The sequence below is a fragment of the Dictyostelium discoideum genome (assembly GCF_000004695.1).
Source record: "Dictyostelium discoideum AX4 chromosome 1 chromosome, whole genome shotgun sequence".
Taxonomy (NCBI): Eukaryota; Evosea; class Eumycetozoa; order Dictyosteliales; family Dictyosteliaceae; genus Dictyostelium; species Dictyostelium discoideum.
Genome location: NC_007087.3, coordinates 1865109 through 1889136, shown reverse-complemented (window position 1 = coordinate 1889136; position 24028 = coordinate 1865109). Strand labels below are relative to the sequence as shown.

At 24.3% G+C, this 24028-nt stretch overlaps 5 protein-coding genes across 5 annotated transcripts; 4 read left to right on the top strand and 1 right to left on the bottom strand.

The window, feature by feature from the left end:
- Positions 1-424: 424 nt before the first annotated feature.
- Positions 425-8095, top strand: DDB_G0268662 (DNA2/NAM7 helicase family protein; the record flags this gene model as incomplete). The annotated part of the gene is made up of 2 exons (XM_641756.1): positions 425-447; positions 547-8095. 2 exons carry the CDS (start codon positions 425-427, stop codon positions 8093-8095), a joined length of 7572 nt encoding a protein of 2523 aa, XP_646848.1.
- A 628-nt stretch (positions 8096-8723) lies between these two features.
- DDB_G0268660 (DNA2/NAM7 helicase family protein) lies at positions 8724-15782 on the top strand (the record flags this gene model as incomplete). The annotated part of the gene is made up of 2 exons (XM_641755.2): positions 8724-8749; positions 8864-15782. The coding sequence occupies 2 exons, from the start codon at positions 8724-8726 to the stop codon at positions 15780-15782; spliced, it is 6945 nt and encodes a 2314-aa protein (XP_646847.2).
- A 501-nt stretch (positions 15783-16283) lies between these two features.
- Positions 16284-16459, bottom strand: DDB_G0268658 (hypothetical protein; the record flags this gene model as incomplete). The annotated part of the gene is made up of 2 exons (XM_641754.1): positions 16284-16382; positions 16433-16459. 2 exons carry the CDS (start codon positions 16457-16459, stop codon positions 16284-16286), a joined length of 126 nt encoding a protein of 41 aa, XP_646846.1.
- An 86-nt stretch (positions 16460-16545) lies between these two features.
- Positions 16546-16875, top strand: DDB_G0268926 (hypothetical protein; the record flags this gene model as incomplete). The annotated part of the gene is made up of 1 exon (XM_641753.1): positions 16546-16875. The coding sequence occupies one exon, from the start codon at positions 16546-16548 to the stop codon at positions 16873-16875; it is 330 nt and encodes a 109-aa protein (XP_646845.1).
- Positions 16876-17466: 591 nt separating this feature from the next.
- Positions 17467-23046, top strand: DDB_G0268924 (hypothetical protein; the record flags this gene model as incomplete). The annotated part of the gene is made up of 3 exons (XM_641752.2): positions 17467-17492; positions 17572-22836; positions 23019-23046. 3 exons carry the CDS (start codon positions 17467-17469, stop codon positions 23044-23046), a joined length of 5319 nt encoding a protein of 1772 aa, XP_646844.2.
- Between the last annotated feature and the right edge of the window lie 982 nt (positions 23047-24028).

Sequence of the window (24028 nt, the reverse complement as noted above, 5' to 3'; positions counted from 1 at the left end):
CTTAATCCAAAAAAAAAAAAAAAAAAAAAAAAAAAAAAAAAAAAAAAAAAAATTTTGAACTACTAAAAAAAAAAAATAAAATAAATAAAATAAAAATAAAATAAAATAATTTAAATAAATAAAAAAAAAAATATTAAAATAAATAGACTTTAATAATAAAAAAATTCATACTTTGTGTTTTTTTTTTCTGAACTTATTTATTCCACCATTTATTCCCATCTTTTTTAATGGTGGAATAAATAAGTTCCGAAAAAAAAAAGAAAAAAACAAAAAAAATGAGGGATAAAAAAAAAGATTGAAAAAAAAGAAAAATTTTTTTTTTCTTTTTTTTTTTTTTTATTTTTTTTTTCAACAAAAACGATAAAGATATAAAAAAAAAAAAAAGAGTGAAGGGAAAAAAAGGTGGAAAATAAAATAAAAAATAATGAACTATTTAACAACAGAAGAGTAAATATATTAATATTATAAAATATAAGTCATTTAATTTTTTAATACTCCACTATATACTAATTTCTCTAAATTCCATTTCCTTTTTTTATTTTTAAGTGATTCATCAATTCCATCACCACCATCACCACCATCACCACCATTACCACCATCACCACCACCTTCTACTTCTTCTTCTTCTTATTTTTCTTATTTTTCTTTTTCTCTTTTATCAAAATTAACATCAACAATCTACAACAGCATCTTCTATACAACACCACCAACATCAGATGTAGCAACACCCTCAACAGTATCATCTATATCAACACAATCAACAGCACCACCAACAGTACCAATATCATCAAAATCAACAATGCCATTACCACCACCACCACTAACAATGCCATTACCACCATCACCACCAACAATGCCATTACCACCACCACCATCATCACCACCAACAGTACCAATATCACCACCAACAGTACCAATATCACCACCATCAACAATGCCATTACCACCAACAGTAGCACAATTAGCAACACCCTCAACAGTATCACCAATATCACCACCACCAACAGTACCAATATCATCAAAGGCACCACCAATATTACAACCAACATTAACATCAATAGCACAAACTCCAATTTATCAAAGTGTAACTACTAAAACAACAAATACATCAACAATAGATTCAATAACAAATAATATGAACCAATTGAATATTACTAAAAATTCACAAATTATAAATAGTGGTGGTGAATTTGATATTTTTAAAACTATATTCAGACATAGTAATTTAAAAGATATCATAAATGAAACTGATTATGTTTCTAAATTATTCCCAAGTTTTGATATTAATTATATTAAAGAAATTTTAAAAAGCAATCAAACTTCTTTAGGGAATAAAATTGAATATACTGAAAATATAGCATCAAAAGAAATATCTGATAAATTTAGAAATTTAGTTCAAAAAAAAGATTTATTAAATAATAATAATATCAATCCTAATAATAATTATAATAATAATAATAACAATGATATTTTTCAAATTTACAATGATTTTATAGCATTGAAAGTTATGATTGAATTTAGTTTTTTATATCAAAGATTAATTTTAAAGAAATTGTTTACAGGTGATAAATCAATCACAGCTGATGAAAAACAAAAACTTTATGATCAATTGTCAGCTCAAAATAGAACAATAACATTACCAGAGGTTTTCAAATGTAATAACCCACCTAGTTTTCATCAAATTTCAAATGATTTCAATTTTGTTTTAAAGGGTAAATATTATAGAATAAAAAATTTAAAATTTTCAGATTCTCAAGATATATCAATTTCAATTCAGTCAAACTTTATCAACCTTTGTAAATTATATAATAAATGTTTAGGTATAGCTTCACCATTACCAACAAAAGCATTACCAACACCATCAACAAAGTCATCATCAACACCATTACCAACGACAACAGCATCAACAACAACAGCATCAAAATCACCATCAACACCATTAACAAAACCAACACCATCAACAACATCAACAAAATCAGCATCAACAGCATTACCAACACCATCACCAACACCATTACCAAAACCATCAACACCATTACCAACAACAGCATTACCAACAACACCATCAACAGCATTACCAAAACCATCACCAACACCATCACCAACAGCATTACCAAAACCATCAACATCATCAACAAAATCACCAACAGTGGAATCATCATCATCATCAACAATATTCACAATGGAACCAACAACTACTGAAATCATAGTTTTTTCAATTTTTTATAAAATTTTCTACAAATTAGAAGGTATTCAAGATTTGATTAAAAAACACTCAATCTTTGAATTTGAATTATTATCAGTTGAAACAATTATAAAAGAAAACCAAACATCATTTCAAAGTATCATAGATTCAGTGAAAATTACAACATTAAATCAACTTAAAAAATCATTGGATTCAAAGATTAACTTTATAAAATTTGAAGAAATTAAAACTACACTAGTTACTATCGTTTTATTAATAGAGTTTAGTAATCTTTACCAAAGAATTACTCTTAAAAAACATTTACCCAATCCAAAGAGAATACATCCATCGCTTTTCAATTTATTAGAAATTCAACATCAAAGTTTAAAAATTGATTTAGAAAAACTCATTAGTCAAACTATATCATCTAATGTTTTAGATTTCGTTCCAGTACCATCGAAATTAGAATTAAAATCTGAAAAAGTTTTATTTAACATTGATTTATTTAAATTACAAATTGGTCACAAAAATAACGATAGTAATACCATTGGACAATTAATCGGATCACATTTGATTTATATAAAATCTTTAATTTTAGATTATCAACTTTTATCAGACTCAACAACTACAACAACAGCATCACCAACAGAAATAAAACCAGTACCAGTACCAGTACCACCACCAACAATCACAACTCCAACGTCAACATCAACACCAACACCAACATCAACACCAACACCAACATCAACTCCAACTCCAACACCAACATCAACACCAACACCAACACCAATACCAACACCAACACCAACAACACCAAAAGAGTTATTATCAAATATACCAACAGTAATTTTGAAGAAACCATCAAATATTGAAAAACAAATATTTTCATTATTTAATACATTTTTTAATAAACCAGAGGAAATTGATAGTTTAAAGAATCAATATCCAGCATTTAATTTACAAATTGGTTTAATTAAATCAGCGACTAAGGATATAATTTCATTATTCAAAAGAAAGATTGAATTTCATAAAAACAATACATCAAAAGCTGTACAGGAATTATTAATATCAAGTGTAAATCCATCAAAGTTTAATGAAATTAATGAAACAATTTTTACAATCATTTCATTAATTGAATTTAGTAATCTTTCTCAAAGAAATTATATTAAAGAATATTTTGATAAAAATTTCACAGTTGAAAACTCACAAGATATTTTGAATTTTAAATTAGAGGCATTCAATTTATTGAATATTCACCACCAAAGATTTTGTATTAAAGTTGAAGCATTTATTGATCAAAAATCAATAGATATTTTAAACTATATTCCAGAACAAGTAGAATTAAATATTAAATCTAAATCTAAAAAAACTGAATATACGATGAATGTAGAGTTATTTAAATTACCACTTGGTCATAAAAATCAAAGTGATAATACAATTGGAACTTTAATAAAATCTTTTATTATTTATATAAAATCTTTAGTGTTGGATTATAAAGATTTATCACTTTCAAATTCACAAAAAATATCTAATACAACAAGTTCAACAACACCCACAGCTTCAGCTACCATTAGTATTATAAAAGATAAAGCTACAACAACAGCACCATCACCAACAACAACATCACAAATATCAATAGTACCATCACCTAGTTCTAATAATAATACTACTACAACATTTGAGAATGACCATTCATTGAAACATAGTTTATTGAAATTAATATTTGAAGATTCTAATAGTGCAGATTCAATTATTAAAACATTGGATAGATTATCACAATCACATCCTTATAACAAAGAATCAATTAAACAAGTTAGGAATATAATCAATGAGAGTAAAATTCAATTTAATACAAATATTAATGGTATTAAACATAGATTAAAAACAGATTTTTCAAAGATTCAAAAAAATAATACAAGCAATCAAAATATTGAAAAAATATATAACAAGTCATTATCATTAATGGTATTATTAGAGTTTAATCATTTCTCACAGTATTCAGAATTAAGAGAAAAAACAAAGACTTGTAGACAATACCTCAATCAATTGAATTCAGAATTAGCAAAAAATAATAAAATGAAATTAGAATTTTCAGATATAGTTAAAGGTAAATTCTTTGATAATCTCGTCAGTAACTTTGAATCAACAACAAAAATCAATGGTTCAACTTTAAAGATTCCATCTTTTAAATTATTAAATTCTGAAAAGTTAGGTTTAATTTCAAAGTTACAATTTAATGAAATTTATCAATTAATTAAAAGTGAAAAGTTGTTTGTCAACTCCTCAACAGGAACAACTACAATAAGATCAAGAAATAACAATAATAGTAATAATAATAATAATAATAATGGAAAAGTTGTTTTAGTTCGTGATCATGTTGAAGTAATTTCAAAAGATTCTGAAGAGATATTATCAATATTTTTAAAGAGTAGTCCAGAAAGAATTCCATTAATTCAAGCTGATAATATTCATTCATTACAAGATAGTTATTCTGACCAATCAGAATTTGTAAATTTAATGAAACCTTTAATAGTAGAAGAATATAGAGCACAACTCGAAGGTGATTTTAATGAAATTGAAGGTGTTTCAATTTCAGAGCAAGATGGTACATTAATAGGTTTAGATAGAGTTAAGATGAATGATACACCAACAATTCATTCATTCCGAGAGTTGTCAGAGGATTTGGTTGCAATTAAATTTAATATTAAGGTTAAGGATGAATTAGAGGAAATATACCTTAATGATATTTTACTTTTTAAAACATTTGATCATACTAGTAAACCAATGTTTGCATTGGGGTTAGTAACATCAAATTCAGTTTTAAAGGGTAAAAAACAAATAATTATTTGCGAATTTGTATTATCGGATTCAACGAAACCATTAATTGAAAAGTTTTATTCAGTTTCGTTGAATTCGAAAACTTCAAAAGATATTTTACATTTTATAAAGGTTTCTAATAGTACTACATTTATTAGAGAATTAGAAGCACCGGAAATATTTAAAAATTCAAAAACACTTTTAAATCAAATTTTACAACCATCATTGGAAGTTTATAATTTAATGACATCAATGAGAATGGAGATTCCATCATTGTTGAGATCCATGTGTATTCAAGAATTGAATACATCACAATTTAGTGCAGTTGAAACATCATTATCAACAAAAGGTATTACATTAATTCAAGGTCCACCAGGTACTGGTAAAACTACAACAATTTATTATTTACTTTCAATTTTATTAGCAATTAACCCAAAATTCAAGATATTAGTATGTGGTCCATCACATGCATCAGTAGATGAAGTTGCAAAGAGATGTTTGAAAAAGAGTTTAGTTAATATAGATGGTAAACCTTATTTACCAAATATGGTACGTATTGGTAAACTTCAAAATATATCACCAGATTGTCATCGTATATCACTTTTTGATAAAACACCAGCACAAAGAAAAGCAATTATTAGAAATGCAACTATTATTTTCGCAACTCTATCAGCAAGTGGTTCTAAACCAATAAGAAGTAACTTTAAAGCAAATATTGTATTAGTAGATGAATCAACTCAATCATCTGAACCAGCTTCACTAATTCCATTATGTATTGGTAATATTGAAAAGTTAATTCTTGTTGGTGATCCATTACAATTACCACCAACTATTTTCTCATCAGAAAGTGCAAAAAATGGTTTAAATATATCATTATTTGAAAGATTATCAAAAGTATTACCTGTTGAAATGTTAAATACACAATATCGTATGCATCCAACAATTTCAAGATTCCCATCAAATCAATTCTATAAAGACAGATTATTAGATGGTGATAATGTAAAGTCATTAGTATACAATCAACATAATTTCCATTCAGATATCAAATATGGTCCAATTAGATTCTATGATGTTATTGATTCAAAAGAAGAAAGTGGTAAAAGATCATTAAAGAATAAATTAGAAATCACAATGGTATTTACATTGATTAAAAAGTTAGTTCAAGATTATCCAGAATGTAAAAAGTTCTCATTTGGTATTATTACACCATACAAATTACAAAAGAGTGAAATCAAAGAACAACATAAACAGTTTAACTATCCATTAAATATTGAAACATCAACAATTGATGGAGTTCAAGGTTCAGAAAAAGATATCATAATTTTATCGTGTGTAAGAAGCGAAAGAATTGGTTTCCTTTCTGATCGTAGACGTATTAATGTCGCACTCACAAGAGCTAAATTTGGATTATTTGTAATTGGTAATTCTAAACTCTTAAAAAAAGATAGAACTTGGGGTCCATTTTGCCAATATGTTCATTCAATAAACTCAATGGTCTCAATTGATTCTAAAGGTATCAGTGTTTTAGAACAACAAATTCAAGAATATGACTCTTTAAATCCAAATGGATTAATTGAATTCCATTCAGATTCTGAAGATGACTATGATGATAGTGAAGATGAAGAGGAAGACGAAGATGAAGATAATGAAGAAATACAAGAGCATGATGAAGATGATGAAAGTAATAGAATCAAGAAAATTAATCAAGAAGGTGAAGATAATGATGATTTGGAGGATGATGATGATGATGATAATGAGCATGGTGATGAAGAATATCATAGTATCAGCGAAGAGTATGATGAAGATGAAGAAGTATTTGATACAAATAATTTAGTCATTGATAAAGATTTTCCAAATGCTCTCATTAATATTATTATAGAATTACAAAAATCAAATCAAGAAAAAATAGATCAATCAACTTTATCAAAAAAGAAAAAATTAAGAGATAATTTTATAAAACACTCACGTTTCTTGGATCCATATTTAAAGAAAGTTTTAAATAATTTAGAAATACAAGAAATTTCACAATCTTTATCATCATCCTCATCAAATATAAATAAATCTCTTAATGAAATTATTTCAAAAATTGAATGTAAAAAGAAATCAATTAAACAAGATAGTTATAATAGATTAAAGAAATTAATATCAGAAGGTTTCGCAACAGCATCAATTAATTTATATGGTTCATTCTTGAGTGGATTATCATTGAATGATAGTGATTTAGATATTAATTTCTCAAGTACTCAAAAAGAAGATACAACTCATTTAAAACAAGTTTATAAATATTTAAATAGATCTCAACTATATAAATTAATTGAAAAAAGAACGGATGCAAAAGTACCTATCATTAGATTCAAAGAGATATCATCAGGTGTTCATTTCGATATGTGTTTTAATTCAATGATGAGTTATCACAATTCATTATTGTTAGGCGAATATTGTTCAATCGATAATAGAAGTAGAGATTTAGTATTATTAGTAAAATGGTGGGCAGTTTCAAAAGATTTAAATAATGCAGCAGAGAAAACATTTAGTTCATTCTGTTTAGTTAATATGGTAATCCATTTCCTTCAATCATTAAATCCACCAATTTTACCAAATTTACAAACAACATCAAATCAACTCTTAGAAAAGTATTCAACAAATAGAAATTTAATTAAATTAAAATCACAAACAATCGTAGAAAATTATTTAGTTAAATATTATGATTGGTCAAGTTTTAACAAATTTGAACCAAAAAGAAACAAATTGACAATCGCTCAATTGTTTTATCAATTCTTTTATTATTATTCAACATTTAATTATAAAGAGAATATCATATCAATTAGTCACTCAAGTGGTGGTGGTAGTTTATGTGAAAATGGAGCATTATTAAAAAGATCAAATATAAGGAGTAGAGCTGTAAGAGACCATATCATTGTACTTGATCCATTTATTAATGATAGAAATTTAGCATCATCAATTAAAAAAACATACCAAAGAGTATTAATGGAATTCATAATGATGGAATATTCTTTAAGATCAACCAAATCAACAATTAATGATTTATTCAAAGAGAATTTATCATTATCGTCAAATGGATTACTTTCTTAAAGTTTTTTTAAAAAAAAAAAAAAATTAAAAAATAATACCCAAACCATTTTTTTTTTTTTTTGTTTAAATTAAAATAAATAAAAAGGACAAGTAAATTTGTATTTTTTTTTTTTTTTTTACTTTGGAGATATCCAATTTTTTTAAATTAATTACCCATAGTTTTTTGATTTTATAAAAGCGAGAGATATTTTGAATTTCTGGTGATTTATAAAAATATTAAAAAAAAAAAAAAAAAAAAAAATAAAATGGGATGACTACATTCATTTTTTTTATTTTTTATATAATTTTGTGTATTTTTGTGTTCTATTTATCTAAACCAAATTTAAATTAAAAATAAATAAGTTTAAATCATTTTGGTAAAAAAAAATAAAAAAAAATAAAATGAAAAAAAAAAAAAAAATGGTTTTTTGATTCAAATTTAAATTTCCCTTTTTTTTCGTGAAAAAAAAAAAAAAAAAAAAAAAATTTTACGGGAATTTAAATTTGACAAATTTTTTTTTTTTTTTTTTAAACCTAATTTCTCATTTTCTCAAAAAAAAAAAATAGAAAAAAAAAAAAAAAACAAAGATCCAAAAAAAAAAAAAAAAAAAAAATTAAAGAAAAAAAAAAAAATAATCAACAATTGTAAATGAGTTCTTCTTTAGAAACAGAAGGGTAAAATATTAATATTATAAAATTCAATTCATAAAATTTTAAAATTCTATGTTATACCTGTTTTCCTAATTCCCATTTCTTTTTTTTTTTTTTTTTTTTTTTTTTTTTTTTTAGGGAAAATATTCCAAATTCATCAACTTCACCACCACCACCACCACCACCTTCATCAAATAATAACAATCCAATTTCTCAAAGCGTACCAGAAAAAACAAAAACAACTGTAGAATCGAGCACCACCAGTACCACTACCACCACCAGTACCACTACCACTACCAACACTAACACCAATAGTACAATGGATTCAATAATAAATAATATGAACAAATTGAATATTACTGAAAATTCACAAATTATAAATAGTAATGAAAATGATATTTTTAAAACTATATTCAAGCATAGTAATTTAAAAGATATCATAAATGGAATTAATGGTGTTTGTAAATTATTTCCAAATTTCGATATTAAGAAAATTAAAGAAATTTTAGAAAATGATAAAACTTCTTTAGAGAATAAAATTGGAATTATTAAAACATCTTCTTCAATAGATGTCTCTGATAAATTTAGTAAATTAGTTAAAAAAACAAATTTATTAAATAATATCAATCGTAATAATAATAATAACGATATTTTTCAAATTTATAATGATTTTATAGCATTGAAAATTATGATTGAATTTAGTTTTTTATATCAAAGATTAATTTTAAAGAAATTATTTACAGATGATACATCAATCACAGCTGATCAAAAACAAAGGCTTTATGATCAATTGTCAGCTCAAAATATAACAATAACATTATCAGAGGTTTTCAAATGTAATTATCCATCAAAATTTCGTCAAATTTCAAATGATTTCAAATTTATTTTAAAGGGTAAAAATTATAAAATAAATTATTTAAAATTTTCAGATTCTCAAGATATATCAATTTCAATTCAATCAAACTTTATCAACCTTTGTAAATTATATAATAAATGTTTAGGTACAACTACAATAGAACAGAAAATATCATCTACATCAGTTATTGATATAACACCACCAGCAGTGTCATTAGCAACAACAACAACAACTGTATCACCACCAACAGTACCATTAGCAACATCACCATCATTGGTATCAAAAGTTATAAATAGCCAACAACAAACAAAACCAACAACTACTGAAATCGTAGTTTTTTCAATTTTTAATAAATTATTCCACAGATCAGAAGATATTCAAGGTTTGATTAAAAAATACCCAGGTTTTAAATCAGAATTATTATCAGTTGAAACTTTTATAAAAGAAAGTCAAACCAATATTGATTCAGTGAAAATTACAACATTAAATCAACTTAAAAAATCATTGAATTCAAAGATAAATTCAAAAAAGTTTGATGAAATTGTAACAATATTTGTTACAATCATTTCATTAATAGAGTTGAGTAATCTAATCCAAAGAAGTAGTGTTAAAAAATATATTGAAAAAAATATAGTCAAAATCACACACCAAGCAAGTTTACAATTAGAGGCTTTTGGTTTATTGGAAACTCAATATCAAAAATCAAAAATCAATCTAGAGGAATTTATTAGTCAAAATCCATCTTTTGTTTCAAAATTTGTTCCAAAACCATTGAAGTTAGAATTAGATTCTAAAAAAGTTTTATTTAATATTGGTTTATTTAAATTAGAACTTGGTCACAAGAATATCGAAAGTAATACCATTGGAACATTAATCGAATCACATTTGATTTATATAAAATCTTTAATTTTAGATTATCAACTTTTATCAAACTCAACAACAACAACACAACCAATACCAACACTAACACCAACACCAACACCAACACCAACACCAACTCCAACTCCAACTCCAACTCCAACACCAACACCAACACCAACACCAACACCAACACCAACACCAACACCAACACCAACACCAACACCAACACCAACACCAACATCAACACCAAAAGAATTATTATCAAATATACCAACAGTAATTTTGAAGACACCATCAAATATTGAAAAACAAATATTTTCATTATTTAATACATTTTTTAACAAACCAGAAGCAATTGATAGTTTAAAGAATCAATATCCAACATTTAATTTACAAATAGATTCAATTAAATCAATGGTAAAAGACATAGTTTTACCATTCAAAAAAAAGACTGAATCTTATAGAATTGGTACATCAAAAGATATAAGAAAATTATTAAAATCAAGTGTAAATCCATCAAAATTTAATGAAATTAATGAAACAATTTTTACAATCATTTCATTAATTGAATTTAGTAATTTAGTGCAAAGAAATTATATTAAAGAATATTTTGATAAAAATTTCACAGTTAAAAACTCACCAACCTTTTTGGATTCTAGATCAGAGGCATTCAATTTATTGAATACTCACCACCAAAGATTTTGTATTAAAGTTGAAGCATTTATTGATCAAAAATCAATAGACATTTCAAACTATATTCCAGAACAAGTAAAATTAAATATTAAATCTAAAAAAACTGAATATGTGATGAATGTAGAATTATTTAAATTACCACTTGGTCATAAAAATGAAAGTGATAATACAATTGGAACTTTAATAAAATCTTTTATAATTCATATAAAATCTTTAGTATTAGATTATAAAGATTTATCACTTTCAAATTCACAAAAAATATCTAATACAACAAGTTCAAAAACACCTACAGCTTCAACTACCACTAGTATTATAAAAGATAAAGCTACAACAAAAACAACAACAACAACAACCTCAACCACTGCAAATACCTCTGCAACAACATCAACAGATAAATCAACTACAGCATCATCTGCTTCTAATAATACTAGTGCTGCTACTACTACATTTGATATAAACCAATCATTGAAACATAGTTTATTGAAATTAATATTTGAAGATTCAACTAGTGCAGATTCAATTATTAAAACATTGGATAGATTATTTAAATCATATCCATCAAAGAAAAAATCAATTGAACAAGTGAATGATATTATCAATGAGAGTATAACTCAATTTAATTCAACTATTAATGCTATTAAAAATAGATTAAAAACAGATATTTCAAAGATTCAAAAAAATAATACAAGCAATCAAAATATTGAAAAAATATATAACAAGTCATTATCATTAATGGTATTATTAGAGTTTAATCATTTCTCACAGTATTCAGAATTAAAAGAAAAAACAAAGACTTGTAGACACAAATACAATCAGTTGAATTCAGAATTAGCAAAAAAAAATAGAACGAAGTTAGAATTTTCAAATATAGTTAAAGGTAAATTCTTTGATAATCTCGTCAGTAACTTTGAATCAACAACAAAAATCAATGGTTCAACTTTAAAGATTCCATCTTTTAAATTATTAAACTCTGAAAAGTTAGGTTTAATTTCAAAGTTACAATTTAATGAAATTCACCAATTAATTAAAAGTGAAAAGTTGTTTATCAAATCCCCAACAGGAACAGCAACTGCAACAACTACAATAAGATCAAGAAATAACAATAATAATAATAGAAAAGTTGTTTTAGTTCGTGATCATGTTGAAGTAATTTCAAAAGATTCTGAAGAGATATTGTCAATATTTTTAAAGAGTAATCCAGAAAGAATTCCATTAATTCAAGCTGATAATATTCATTCATTACAAGATAGTTATTCTGACCAATCAGAATTTGTAAATTTAATGAAACCTTTAATAGTAGAAGAATATAGAGCACAACTCGAAGGTGATTTTGATGAAATTGAAGGTATTTCAATATCAGAACAAGATGGTACATTAATAGGTTTAGATAGAGTTAAAATGAATGATACACCAACAATTCATTCATTCCAAGAGTTGTCGGAGGATTCTGTTGAAATTACATTTAATATTAAAGTTAAGGATGAATTAGAGGAAATATACCTTAATGATATTTTACTTTTTAAAGCATTTGATCATACAAATAAACCAATGTTTGCATTGAGTTTAGTTACAAGATCTTCAGAATTAAAAAGTAAAAAACAAAAAATAATTTGCGAATTTGTATTATCGGATTCAACGAAACCATTAATTGAAAAGTTTTATTCAGTTTCATTGAATTCGAAAAGATATTCAAAAGATATTTTACATTTTATAAAGGTTTCTAATAGTACTACATTCATTAGAGAATTAGAAGCAACAGAAGAGTTTAAAAATTCAAAAACACTTTTAAATCAAATTTTACAACCATCATTGGAAGTTTATAATTTAATGACATCAATGAGAATGGAGATTCCATCATTGTTAAGATCCATTTGTATTCAAGAATTGAATGCATCACAATTTAATGCAATTGAAACATCATTATCAAAAAAAGGTATTACATTAATTCAAGGTCCACCAGGTACTGGTAAAACTACAACAATTTATTATTTACTTTCAATTTTATTAGCAATTAATCCAAAATTCAAGATATTAGTATGTGGTCCATCACATGCATCAGTAGATGAAGTTGCAAAGAGATGTTTAAAAAAGAGTTTAATAAATGTAGATGGTAAACCTTATTTACCAAATATGGTACGTATTGGTAAACTTCAAAATATATCACCAGATTGTCATCGTATATCACCCTATGACAAAACACCAGCACAAAGAAAAGAAATTATTAGAAATGCAAATATTGTTTTCTCAACTCTTTCAGCAAGTGGTTCTGGTTCTGTTAGAAGTAACTTTAAAGCAAATATTGTATTAGTAGATGAATCAACTCAATCATCTGAACCAGCTTCACTAATTCCATTATGTATTGGTAATATTGAAAAGTTAATTCTTGTTGGTGATCCATTACAATTACCACCAACTATTTTCTCATCAGGAAGTGCAGAAAATGGTTTAAATATATCATTATTTGAAAGATTATCAAAAGTATTACCAGTTGAAATGTTAAATACACAATATCGTATGCATCCAACAATTTCAAGATTCCCATCAAATCAATTCTATAAAGACAGATTATTAGATGGTGATAATGTAAAGTCATTAGTATACAATCAACATAATTTCCATTCTGATATCAAATATGGTCCAATTAGATTCTATGATGTTATTGATTCAAAAGAAGAAAGTGGTAAAAGATCATTAAAGAATAAATTAGAAATCACAATGGTATTCACATTGATTAAAAAGTTAGTTCAAGATTATCCAGAATGTAAAAAGTTCTCATTTGGTATTATTACGCCATATAAATTACAAAAGAGTGAAATCAAAGAACAACATAAACAGTTTAATTATCCATTAAATATTGAAACATCAACAATTGATGGGGTTCAAGGCTCAGAAAAAGATATTATAATTTTATCATGTGTAAGAAGTGAAAGAATTGGTTTCCTTTCTGATCGTAGACGTATTAATGTCGCACTCACAAGAGCTAAATTTGGATTATTTGTAATTGGTAATTCTAAACTCTTAAAAAAAGATAGAACTTGGGGTCCATTTTGTCAATATGTTCATTCAATAAACTCAATGGTCTCAATTGATTCTAAAGGTATCAGTGTTTTAGAACAACAAATTCAAGAATATGACTCTTTAAATCCAAATGGATTAATTGAATTCCATTCAGATTCTGAAGATGAATATGATGGTAAAGATGAAGAGGAAGACGAAGATGAAGATAATGAAGAAATACAAGAGCATGATGAAGATGATGAAAGTAATAGAATCAAGAAAATTAATCAAGAAGGTGAAGATAATGATGATTTGGATGATGATGATGATGAATATTATAGTATCAGCGATGATGATGATGAAGATGAGACAGTTTCACCAGATTCAAATAATTTAATCATTGATAAAGATTTTCCAAACACTCTTATTAATATTATTATAGAATTACAAAAATCAAATCAAGAAAAAATAGATCAATCAACTTTATCAAAAAAGAAAACATTAAGAGATAGTTTTGTTAAATATTCACGTCTCTTGGATTCATATTTAAAGAAAGTTTTAAATAATTTAGAAATACAAGAAATTTCACAATCTTTATCATCATCAAAAACAAATAATTCTCTTAATGAAATTATTTCAAAAATTGAATGTAAAAAGAAATCAATTAAACAAGATAGTTATAATAGATTAAAGAAATTAATATCAGAAGGTTTCGCAACAGCATCAATTAATTTATATGGTTCATTCTTGAGTGGATTATCATTGAATGATAGTGATTTAGATATTAATTTCTCAAGTACTCAAAAAGAAGATACAACTCATTTAAAACAAGTTTATAAATATTTAAATAGATCTCAACTATATAAATTAATTGAAAAAAGAATTAGTGCAAAAGTACCAATCATTAGATTCAAAGAGATATCATCAGGTATTCATTTCGATATGTGCTTTCATTCTATGATGAGTTATCACAATTCATTATTGTTAGGTGAATATTGTTCAATTGATAAAAGATGTAGAGATTTAGCATTATTAGTAAAATGGTGGGCAGTTTCAAAAGATTTAAATAATGCAGCAGAGAAAACATTTAGTTCATTCTGTTTAGTTAATATGGTAATTCATTTCCTTCAGTCATTAAATCCACCAATTTTACCAAATTTACAAACAACATCAAATCAACTATTAGAAAAGTATTCAACAGATAGAAATTTAATTAAATTAAAATCACAAACAATCGTAGAAAATTATTTAGTTAAATATTATGATTGGTCAAGTTTTAACAAATTTGAACCAAAAAGAAACAAATTGACAATCGCTCAATTGTTTTATCAATTCTTTTATTATTATTCAACATTTAATTATAAAGAGAATATCATATCAATTAGTCACTCAAGTGGTGGTGGTAGTTTATGTGAAAATGGAGCATTATTAAAAAGATCAACTATAAAGGGTACACCAGTAAAAGGTCATATCATTGTACTTGATCCATTTATTAATGATAGAAATTTAGCATCATCAATTAAAAAAACATACCAAAGAGTATTAATGGAATTCACAATGATGGAATATTCTTTAAGATCAACCAAAACAACAATTAATGATTTATTCAAAGAGAATTTATCATTATCGTCAAATGGATTACTTTCTTAGAGTTTTACAAAAAAAAAAAAATTAAAAAATAATACCCAAACCATTTTTTTTTTTTTTTTGTTTAAATTAAAATAAATAAAAGGACAAGTAAATTTGAATTTTTTTTTTTTTTTTAATCTTGTAAAAATATTTACGGATAGATTTCTTAAGGCAAAATCTAAATTCCATGGGAATTATTTAAAAAAACAAATAATTTTATTTTTATTTTTATTTATTAAATTATGACTTCGATTTTAAATTTTTAAAAATTGTATCTTTACTATTGCAATAGGCAAAATTTCTATTTTATTTATTTTGTTTACTTTTTTAAGAAATAAAAATAAAATTTTTTTTTGTTTTTTTATTGTTATTATTGTCTAAGTATTAAAAAATATTAAACCACTCCTAATGTCATAGTGCATAGGTAGATTTATAATCTTCCTGACAACCTTTACCTGAATCTGCTAAACCTGTAAAAACCTTTACCTGTACCAGTTAAACCTGTTAAATCTGATGAACCTGTTAAACTTGTACTTGTGCATGTACAATATTTGCTTTAAAGTTACTTCTAACAGGACCAGAACCACTTGCTGATAATGTTGAGAAAACAATATTTGCATTCTTAAGAATTTCTTTTCTTTGTGCTAGTGTTTTATCAAAAAGAGATATACGATGACAATCTGGTGATATATTTTCATGTATTCAAAAGGAAGATACAACTTATTTAAAACAAGTTTATAAATACTTAAATAGATCTCAACAATATAAATTAATTGAAAAAAGAATGGATGCAAAAATACCAATCATTAGATTCAAAGAGATATCATCAGGTATTCATTTCGATATGTGTTTTAATTCAATGATTAGTTATCACAATTCATTATTGTTAGGTGAATATTGTTCAATTGATAATAGATGTATAGATTTAGCATTATTAGTAAAATGGTGGGCAATCTCAAAAGATTTAAATAATGCAGCAGAGAAAACATTTAGTTCATTCTGTTTAGTTAATATGGTAATTCATTTCCTTCAGTCATTAAATCCACCAATTTTACCTACGTTTTTTTTTTTTAAAACTAATGTCCCTAAACTCATTTTAACTCTTTTTTTATAAACACAATTGAAAATATCTATTTATATAAAAAAAAAAAAAATAAAAAAAAATAACCAAATTTTTTTTTTTTTTATTTTTTTTTCTTTTTCTCTTTGATTTTTTTTTGGGGACGACAAATCAAAATTTTTCCATTTTTTAAAATTTTTTTTATTTTTTTTTTTTTTTTTAAATTGTCCATTTATTTTAGTAATAAAAAAAAAAAAAAGTAAAGTTTTAAATTAATTTTTTTTATTCTTTTATTTTAAAATAAATGATACAAATTTTTTCTTTTTTATAATTTTATTTTATTATTTTTTTTTATATTATTTCATTTTATTATTTATTTTTTTTTTTTTTATTTTAAATCGTACTTAATCGGATTTTTAATTTAATTTTTTTTGATTTTTTTTTTTTTTTTTTGAATTTTCTTTTTTTTAAAACCCAAATTTTGATTCGTATTTGAAAATTTTTTTATTTTTTATTTTAAAAATTCAACACAACAAATAAAACCATTGTATATATAATTGTATATAATTGGATATATTATTGTATTGTTTTTTAATTTTTTTTTTTTTTTTTTTTTTTTTTATTATCACCTACACAAAAAAAAATATGGGTTCTATTTTAAAAACAGAAGAGTAAAATATTGATATTAGATATTTTTTTTTTTTTTTTTTTTTTTTTGCCATTTTTCTAACTCTCATTTAATTTTTCTAGTGAAAGCAAAAATCTGTCACCTTCTTTGTCATTAATAAATCCAACGCAATCTGAATTATCATCGACAAATACCATTAATAATAATAATAACAATAATAATAATAGTAATAATAATAGTAATAATAATAATAATAATAATGATGATAATAATGATGATAATAATAATAATAATCTAATAAAATTAATATTTAAAGAATGTAATAACCCCAAAAAACAATTAGAAACAATTAAACAATTAAAAGTCCAATTTCCAACATGTGTAGATCAACTAGAATTTATAATTGAAGCTTTGGAAGATGATTTTTTTACTACTCTGATTGAAAAATTAAAAAAAAAATTATTAAAAGAAATAAAGAATAATTTTTTAAATAATAATAATAATAATAATAATAATAATAATAATAATAAAAATAATAATAATAATAATAATAATAATAATAATAATAATAATAATAATAATACAGTTAGTGAGCATTTAATTTTATCAAGTGATTTTTTTAATAAATTTATCAAATTTCAAACCATTATAAAATTTAATGTACATTATCAAATACATTTATTAAAGAATCATTTTTCACAAACAAAAAGTTCAAAAAAAAATTCTATAAATGACTTTAAAAATCATTTAAAATCAAGTGGAATTTCAATAAAATTTAAAAAAATTGGTACTTTTGATCCAAATTTAATTTCAAAACCATATATTTTCACTCCTACAAATAAAACAGAATCATATATGATTCCAGATTTCTCATTGCCTCTTCCAAATCAAACAGTTTCAAATTATATAAAATCACTTTACCCAAAACTTGGAGTATTATTAACTCAATTAAATGAAACAATTAATTTATCACCAACACCTCAAATTACCACTGAAACTATAAACTCATCAATATTAATAGATAGTTTAGAGGATATTGAAAATTATTTTCCAACTTTTCAAAGTAAAATTCAAGAAGTATTACTTAAATCCTCATCAAAATTCTTTTTATTACGTAAAATCAACAATGTCAAATATACAGCTTCAATTCATGTCTCTTCTAAATTTCCTACATTTTTTCAAAGAAATGATTTATTATATTATAATAATAATAATAATAATAAAGATGAAGATGAAGATGAAGATGAAGGTGAAGATGAAGATGAAGATGATATAATTAAAAGAAATATATATCAATTATATAGTGATTATAGTAATTTAAATTTTTTAATCGAGTTTAGTTTTTTTTTTAAAAGATTAACATCAAATAGAATACAAAAAATTAGAGGTAGAATTGAAATAGAAACTTCTGTACAATTTGAAATGCCAATATCGTTTTTAGATATTGAAAAATGTATTTTTCCAAGTAAATTAAAAAAAGAATTAATTGAATTTAGAACAGTTTTAAAGAATAAAAATTATCGTATCAATGATTTAAGATTTACAGAGTATTTAGATGGTTTAATTGATTCAAATTTTATCAAAATTTGTGAATCATTTGAAAAATGTATGAAGCTAATAGGAAAAGGAAAATCTTTATCAGAAAAGTATACTATCTATTCAAATGCACCAAAAACAACAAAAACAACAACAACAACAACAACGTCGACGACAGCAACAAGTTTACCATTATTCTCAGCTCCAATAAATCAAGGTAGATCAAATGAAGCCAAGCCAACAATAAAACAAATACCACAAACAGTTGCCTCAACTAAATCAGTGATTGGATCCGATTCACTTTCACCTACCATAACCACCACAAACACAACAACTTCAATAAGACCCACCACCACAACCACTCCGACAACAACAACAACAACAACAAGTTTACCATCATTATCAGCTCCAATAAATCCAGGTAAACCAAATGAGGCCCAACCAACAATAAAACAAATACCACAAACAATTGCCTCAACTAAATCAGTGATTGAACCGGATTCACTTTCTCCTACCACAACCACAACCACAACCACAACTACAACCACAACCACAACCACTCCTACAACAACAACTTTACCGTCATTACCAGCTCCAATAAATCCAGGTAAACCAAACGAGGCCCAACCAACAATAAAACAAATACCACAAAAAATTGCCTCAACTAAATCAGTGATTGAACCAGATTCACTTTCACCTACCACAACCACCACAACCGCAACCACTCATACAACAACAACACCTCAAAGTGGTTCATCCACTTTTGATATAAACCAACCATTGAAACGTAGTTTATTAAATTTAATATTTGAAGATTCAAATAGTGCAGATTTAATTTTTAGAAAATTGGATACATTATCAAAATTGAATCCATCTTATCAACCATCATTAGAACAAGTAAAGAAAATAATTGATGAGAACAAAAATCAATTTAATATGCATATTCAAGTTTTAAAAATTAGATTAATACACGATATTTCAATGGTTCAAAGAAATAATATAAATACTGAAAATATTGATTCAATTTATCAAAAATCATTATCATTAATGGTAATGATAGAATTCAACCATTTCTCACAAATTTCAGAGTTAAAAGAAAAAACAAAAACTTTTAGACCCATAAATTCAGATCAATTGAAATTAGAATTAGAGAGAAATAATGAAACTAAATTAAACTTTTTAGATTTAATTAGAGGTAAATTCTCTGATGGTTTTATCAAAAAATTTAAATCTAAAACAAAAATTAATCGTTCCGCTATTAAAATTCCAACTTTTAAATTATTAAACTCTGAAAGGTTAACCTTAATTTCAAAATTGTTATTTAATGAAATTTATCAATTAATTAAAAATGAAAAGGTTTTAATAAACTCATCATCAACACCAACTCCAACACCAACAACAACACCAACAACTACTACAACAACAACAACCAAATCAAATAATAAATTTAATAATAATAATAATAAAAACAATTATAATAATAATGAAAATTTTTTAAAAATTGTATTAATTCGTGAATTAGTTAGTGTTTTTTTAAAGAGTCCTTACGAAATATTATCAATATTTTTAAAGATTAGTCCAGAAAGAATTCCATTAATACAGGTGAATAGTATTAGAAATTTGAAATCAAGTTACTCAAATCATGAAGAATATATGGATTTAATGAAACCTTTGATAGTGGAGGAATATAGGAAACAACTTGCAGGTGAATTTGATGAAATTGAAGGTGTTTCAATATCAGAAAAAGATGGTACATTAATAGGTTTAGATAAAATTAAGATGATTGATGGACCAACAATTCACTCATTTAAAGAGATATCCGACTATTCAATTATGAAGTTTGAAATTGATGTAAATGATGGGTCCCAAGAATTATTTTATAATGATGTTTTACTTTTTAAAGTATTTGATAATACCAATGAACCAATGTTTGCAATGGGTTTAGTACTCAATTGTTCAAATGTTGATTTAGAAGAGAATACACAAATTGTAAAATGTAAATTTCATTCATCAGATTCAATGGATCCTATAATAGAAATGTTTGATTCAATTTCATTCAATCATAAAAACTATTTGAAAGATTCCAATACTATAAAAGAAAAGTTATACTTTATAAAAGTTTCAAATTGCATTACATTCATTAGAGAGTTGAATGCAATAAAAGATTTTAGAAATTCTGGAATACTATTTGATCAAATTTTACAACCATCAAGAAAAGACCACGATATACTATCCTCAAAGAGAATGGCTATTCCATCATTGTTGAGATCCATGTGTATTCAAGAATTGAATACATCACAATTTAATTCAATTGAAACATCATTATCAACAAAAGGTATTACATTAATTCAAGGTCCACCAGGTACTGGTAAAACTACAACAATTTATTATTTACTTTCAATTTTATTAGCAATTAATCCAGAATTCAAGATATTAGTATGTGGTCCATCACATGCATCAGTAGATGAAATTGCAAAGAGATGTTCAAAAAAGAAATTAATAGGTTTAGATGGTAAACCTTATTTACCAAATATGGTACGTATTGGTAAAAAGGAAAATATATCACCAGATTGTCATAGTATTTCAATTTTCAATAAAACTCAACGTGAGAAATCTGATAGTATCTATAGAGCATCCATTGTTTTCTCAACTCTATCTGGAAGTGGTTCTGAAACTGTTAAGAACAACTTTAGAGCAGATATTATATTAGTAGATGAATCAACTCAATCAACTGAACCATCATCAATAATTCCATTATGTATTGGTAATATTGAAAAGTTAATTCTCGTTGGTGATCCATTACAATTACCACCAACTATCTTCTCTACAGAAAGTGCAGAAAATGGTTTAAATATATCATTATTCGAAAGATTATCAAAAGTATTACCAGTTGAAATGTTACATGTTCAATATCGTATGCATCCAACAATTTCAAGATTCCCATCAAATCAATTCTATAGAGACAGATTATTAGATGGTGATAATGTAAAGTCATTAGTATACAATCAACATAATTTCCATTCAGATATCAAATATGGTCCAATTAGATTCTATGATGTTATTGATTCAAAAGAAGAAAGTGGTAAAAGATCATTAAAGAATAAATTAGAAATCACAATGGTATTCACATTGATTAAAAAGTTAGTTCAAGATTATCCAGAATGTAAAAAGTTCTCATTTGGTATTATTACGCCATATAAATTACAAAAGAGTGAAATCAAAGAACAACATAAACAGTTTAATTATCCATTAAATATTGAAACATCAACAATTGATGGTTTTCAAGGTTCAGAAAAAGATATCATAATTTTATCGTGTGTAAGAAGCGAAAGAATTGGTTTCCTTTCTGATCGTAGACGTATTAATGTCGCACTCACAAGAGCTAAATTTGGATTATTTGTAATTGGTAATTCTAAACTCTTAAAAAAAGATAGAACTTGGGGTCCATTTTGTCAATATGTTCATTCAATAAACTCAATGGTCTCAATTGATTCCAAAGGTATCAGTGTTTTAGAACAACAAATTCAAGAATATGACTATTTAAATCCAAATGGATTAATTCAACCTCATTCAGATTCTGAAGATGAATATGATGATGAAGATGAGGACGAAGACGAAGACGAGGATGAAGATGATGATGATGATGATGATGATGATGATGATGATGATGATGAAGATGATGATGAAGATGATGGTGACAAGGGTGAGCATGAAGACAAAGAAAATTATTATAGTGAGAGTGAATGTAATAGAATCAAGAAAATAAATAAAGAGGGTGAAGATAATACTGTTTTAGAAGATAATGATTATAGTTTAAGTGAAGAAGATGAATTTTTAAGTTTTAGTGAAGAGTAAGAAAATAAAGAAGAAAATAATAAACTATATATTAAAAGAATTCTTTGTAGTTCAAAAAAAAAAAAAATTTGTTGGTTATAATTAAATATATATATATTTTTTTTTAATATATTTTATATCATTCACATTCAAATAATATTAAGAATTTTTTTTTTTTTTTTTATAATTAATTATTGAGGAAAACTCTATTATTTAAGAATCATTAATTTTTTTAAACAATGATAAAATAAAAAAAAAAAATTGGACATTTATTTTTTTAATATTATTATAATTATACATATTAATCAAATAATTTATTTAAATAATATTGTTACATTTATTGGATCAAGATATATTCCTAAATTGGAAAGAAGTGTTTTTTTATTTTTATATTTGTTTTTTTTTTTTTTTTTGATTATTTAATTATCATAATGTAAAAATATAACATCATCATGTTCCCATATACGATTTATTTTTAAACATTTTCATATTCGTTGAACTAAAATCAAACACAAAAATAATTCAGTAAAATTTTATACAATACACAAATAACACACCCACAAAAAAAAAAAAAAAAAATAAAAAAAAAAAAATAATAATTAATAAATAAAAAAAAAATAATAATAATTGTAAAAATAGTGATATAAAATTTTTGATGTCTTGGTATTCAAAAAAAATAATTCAAAAAAAAAAAAAAAACAATTAGTAATAAAAAATATTTTAATTATAAATAAATAATTTCAATTCATGTGACCCCCAATTTGATTTTGTTTTGTTTTTTTTTTGTTTTTGAAAGAAAAAATTATAGGAACCACACAAGCAAAAAAAAAAAAGTGTGTGTTGAGACTATGTATTGGTTATTAATATGTGTTTATTTTTATATGTGTTAACTGTGTGGTGTTGTATATAATCTATACGATATACAGGATCCTCAATTAAAAATTTATCTTTTGATAATTAAAAAAAAAAAAAAAAAAATTATTTAAATTATTATTTTTTTATATAAATTATTATTATTTTTTTTATTATTTAATTATTTTTTTTTAAAAAAAAAAAAAAAAAAAAATAATTGATATTCAATTTTATTATATAATAATTTTGTGTCTTTTCAATATTTAAAAATTATTATTTACAAAAAAAAAAAAAAAAAAAAAACTATTATAAAATAAAAATTATAGTAGTAACAAAGAGAACAATCAATAAATAATA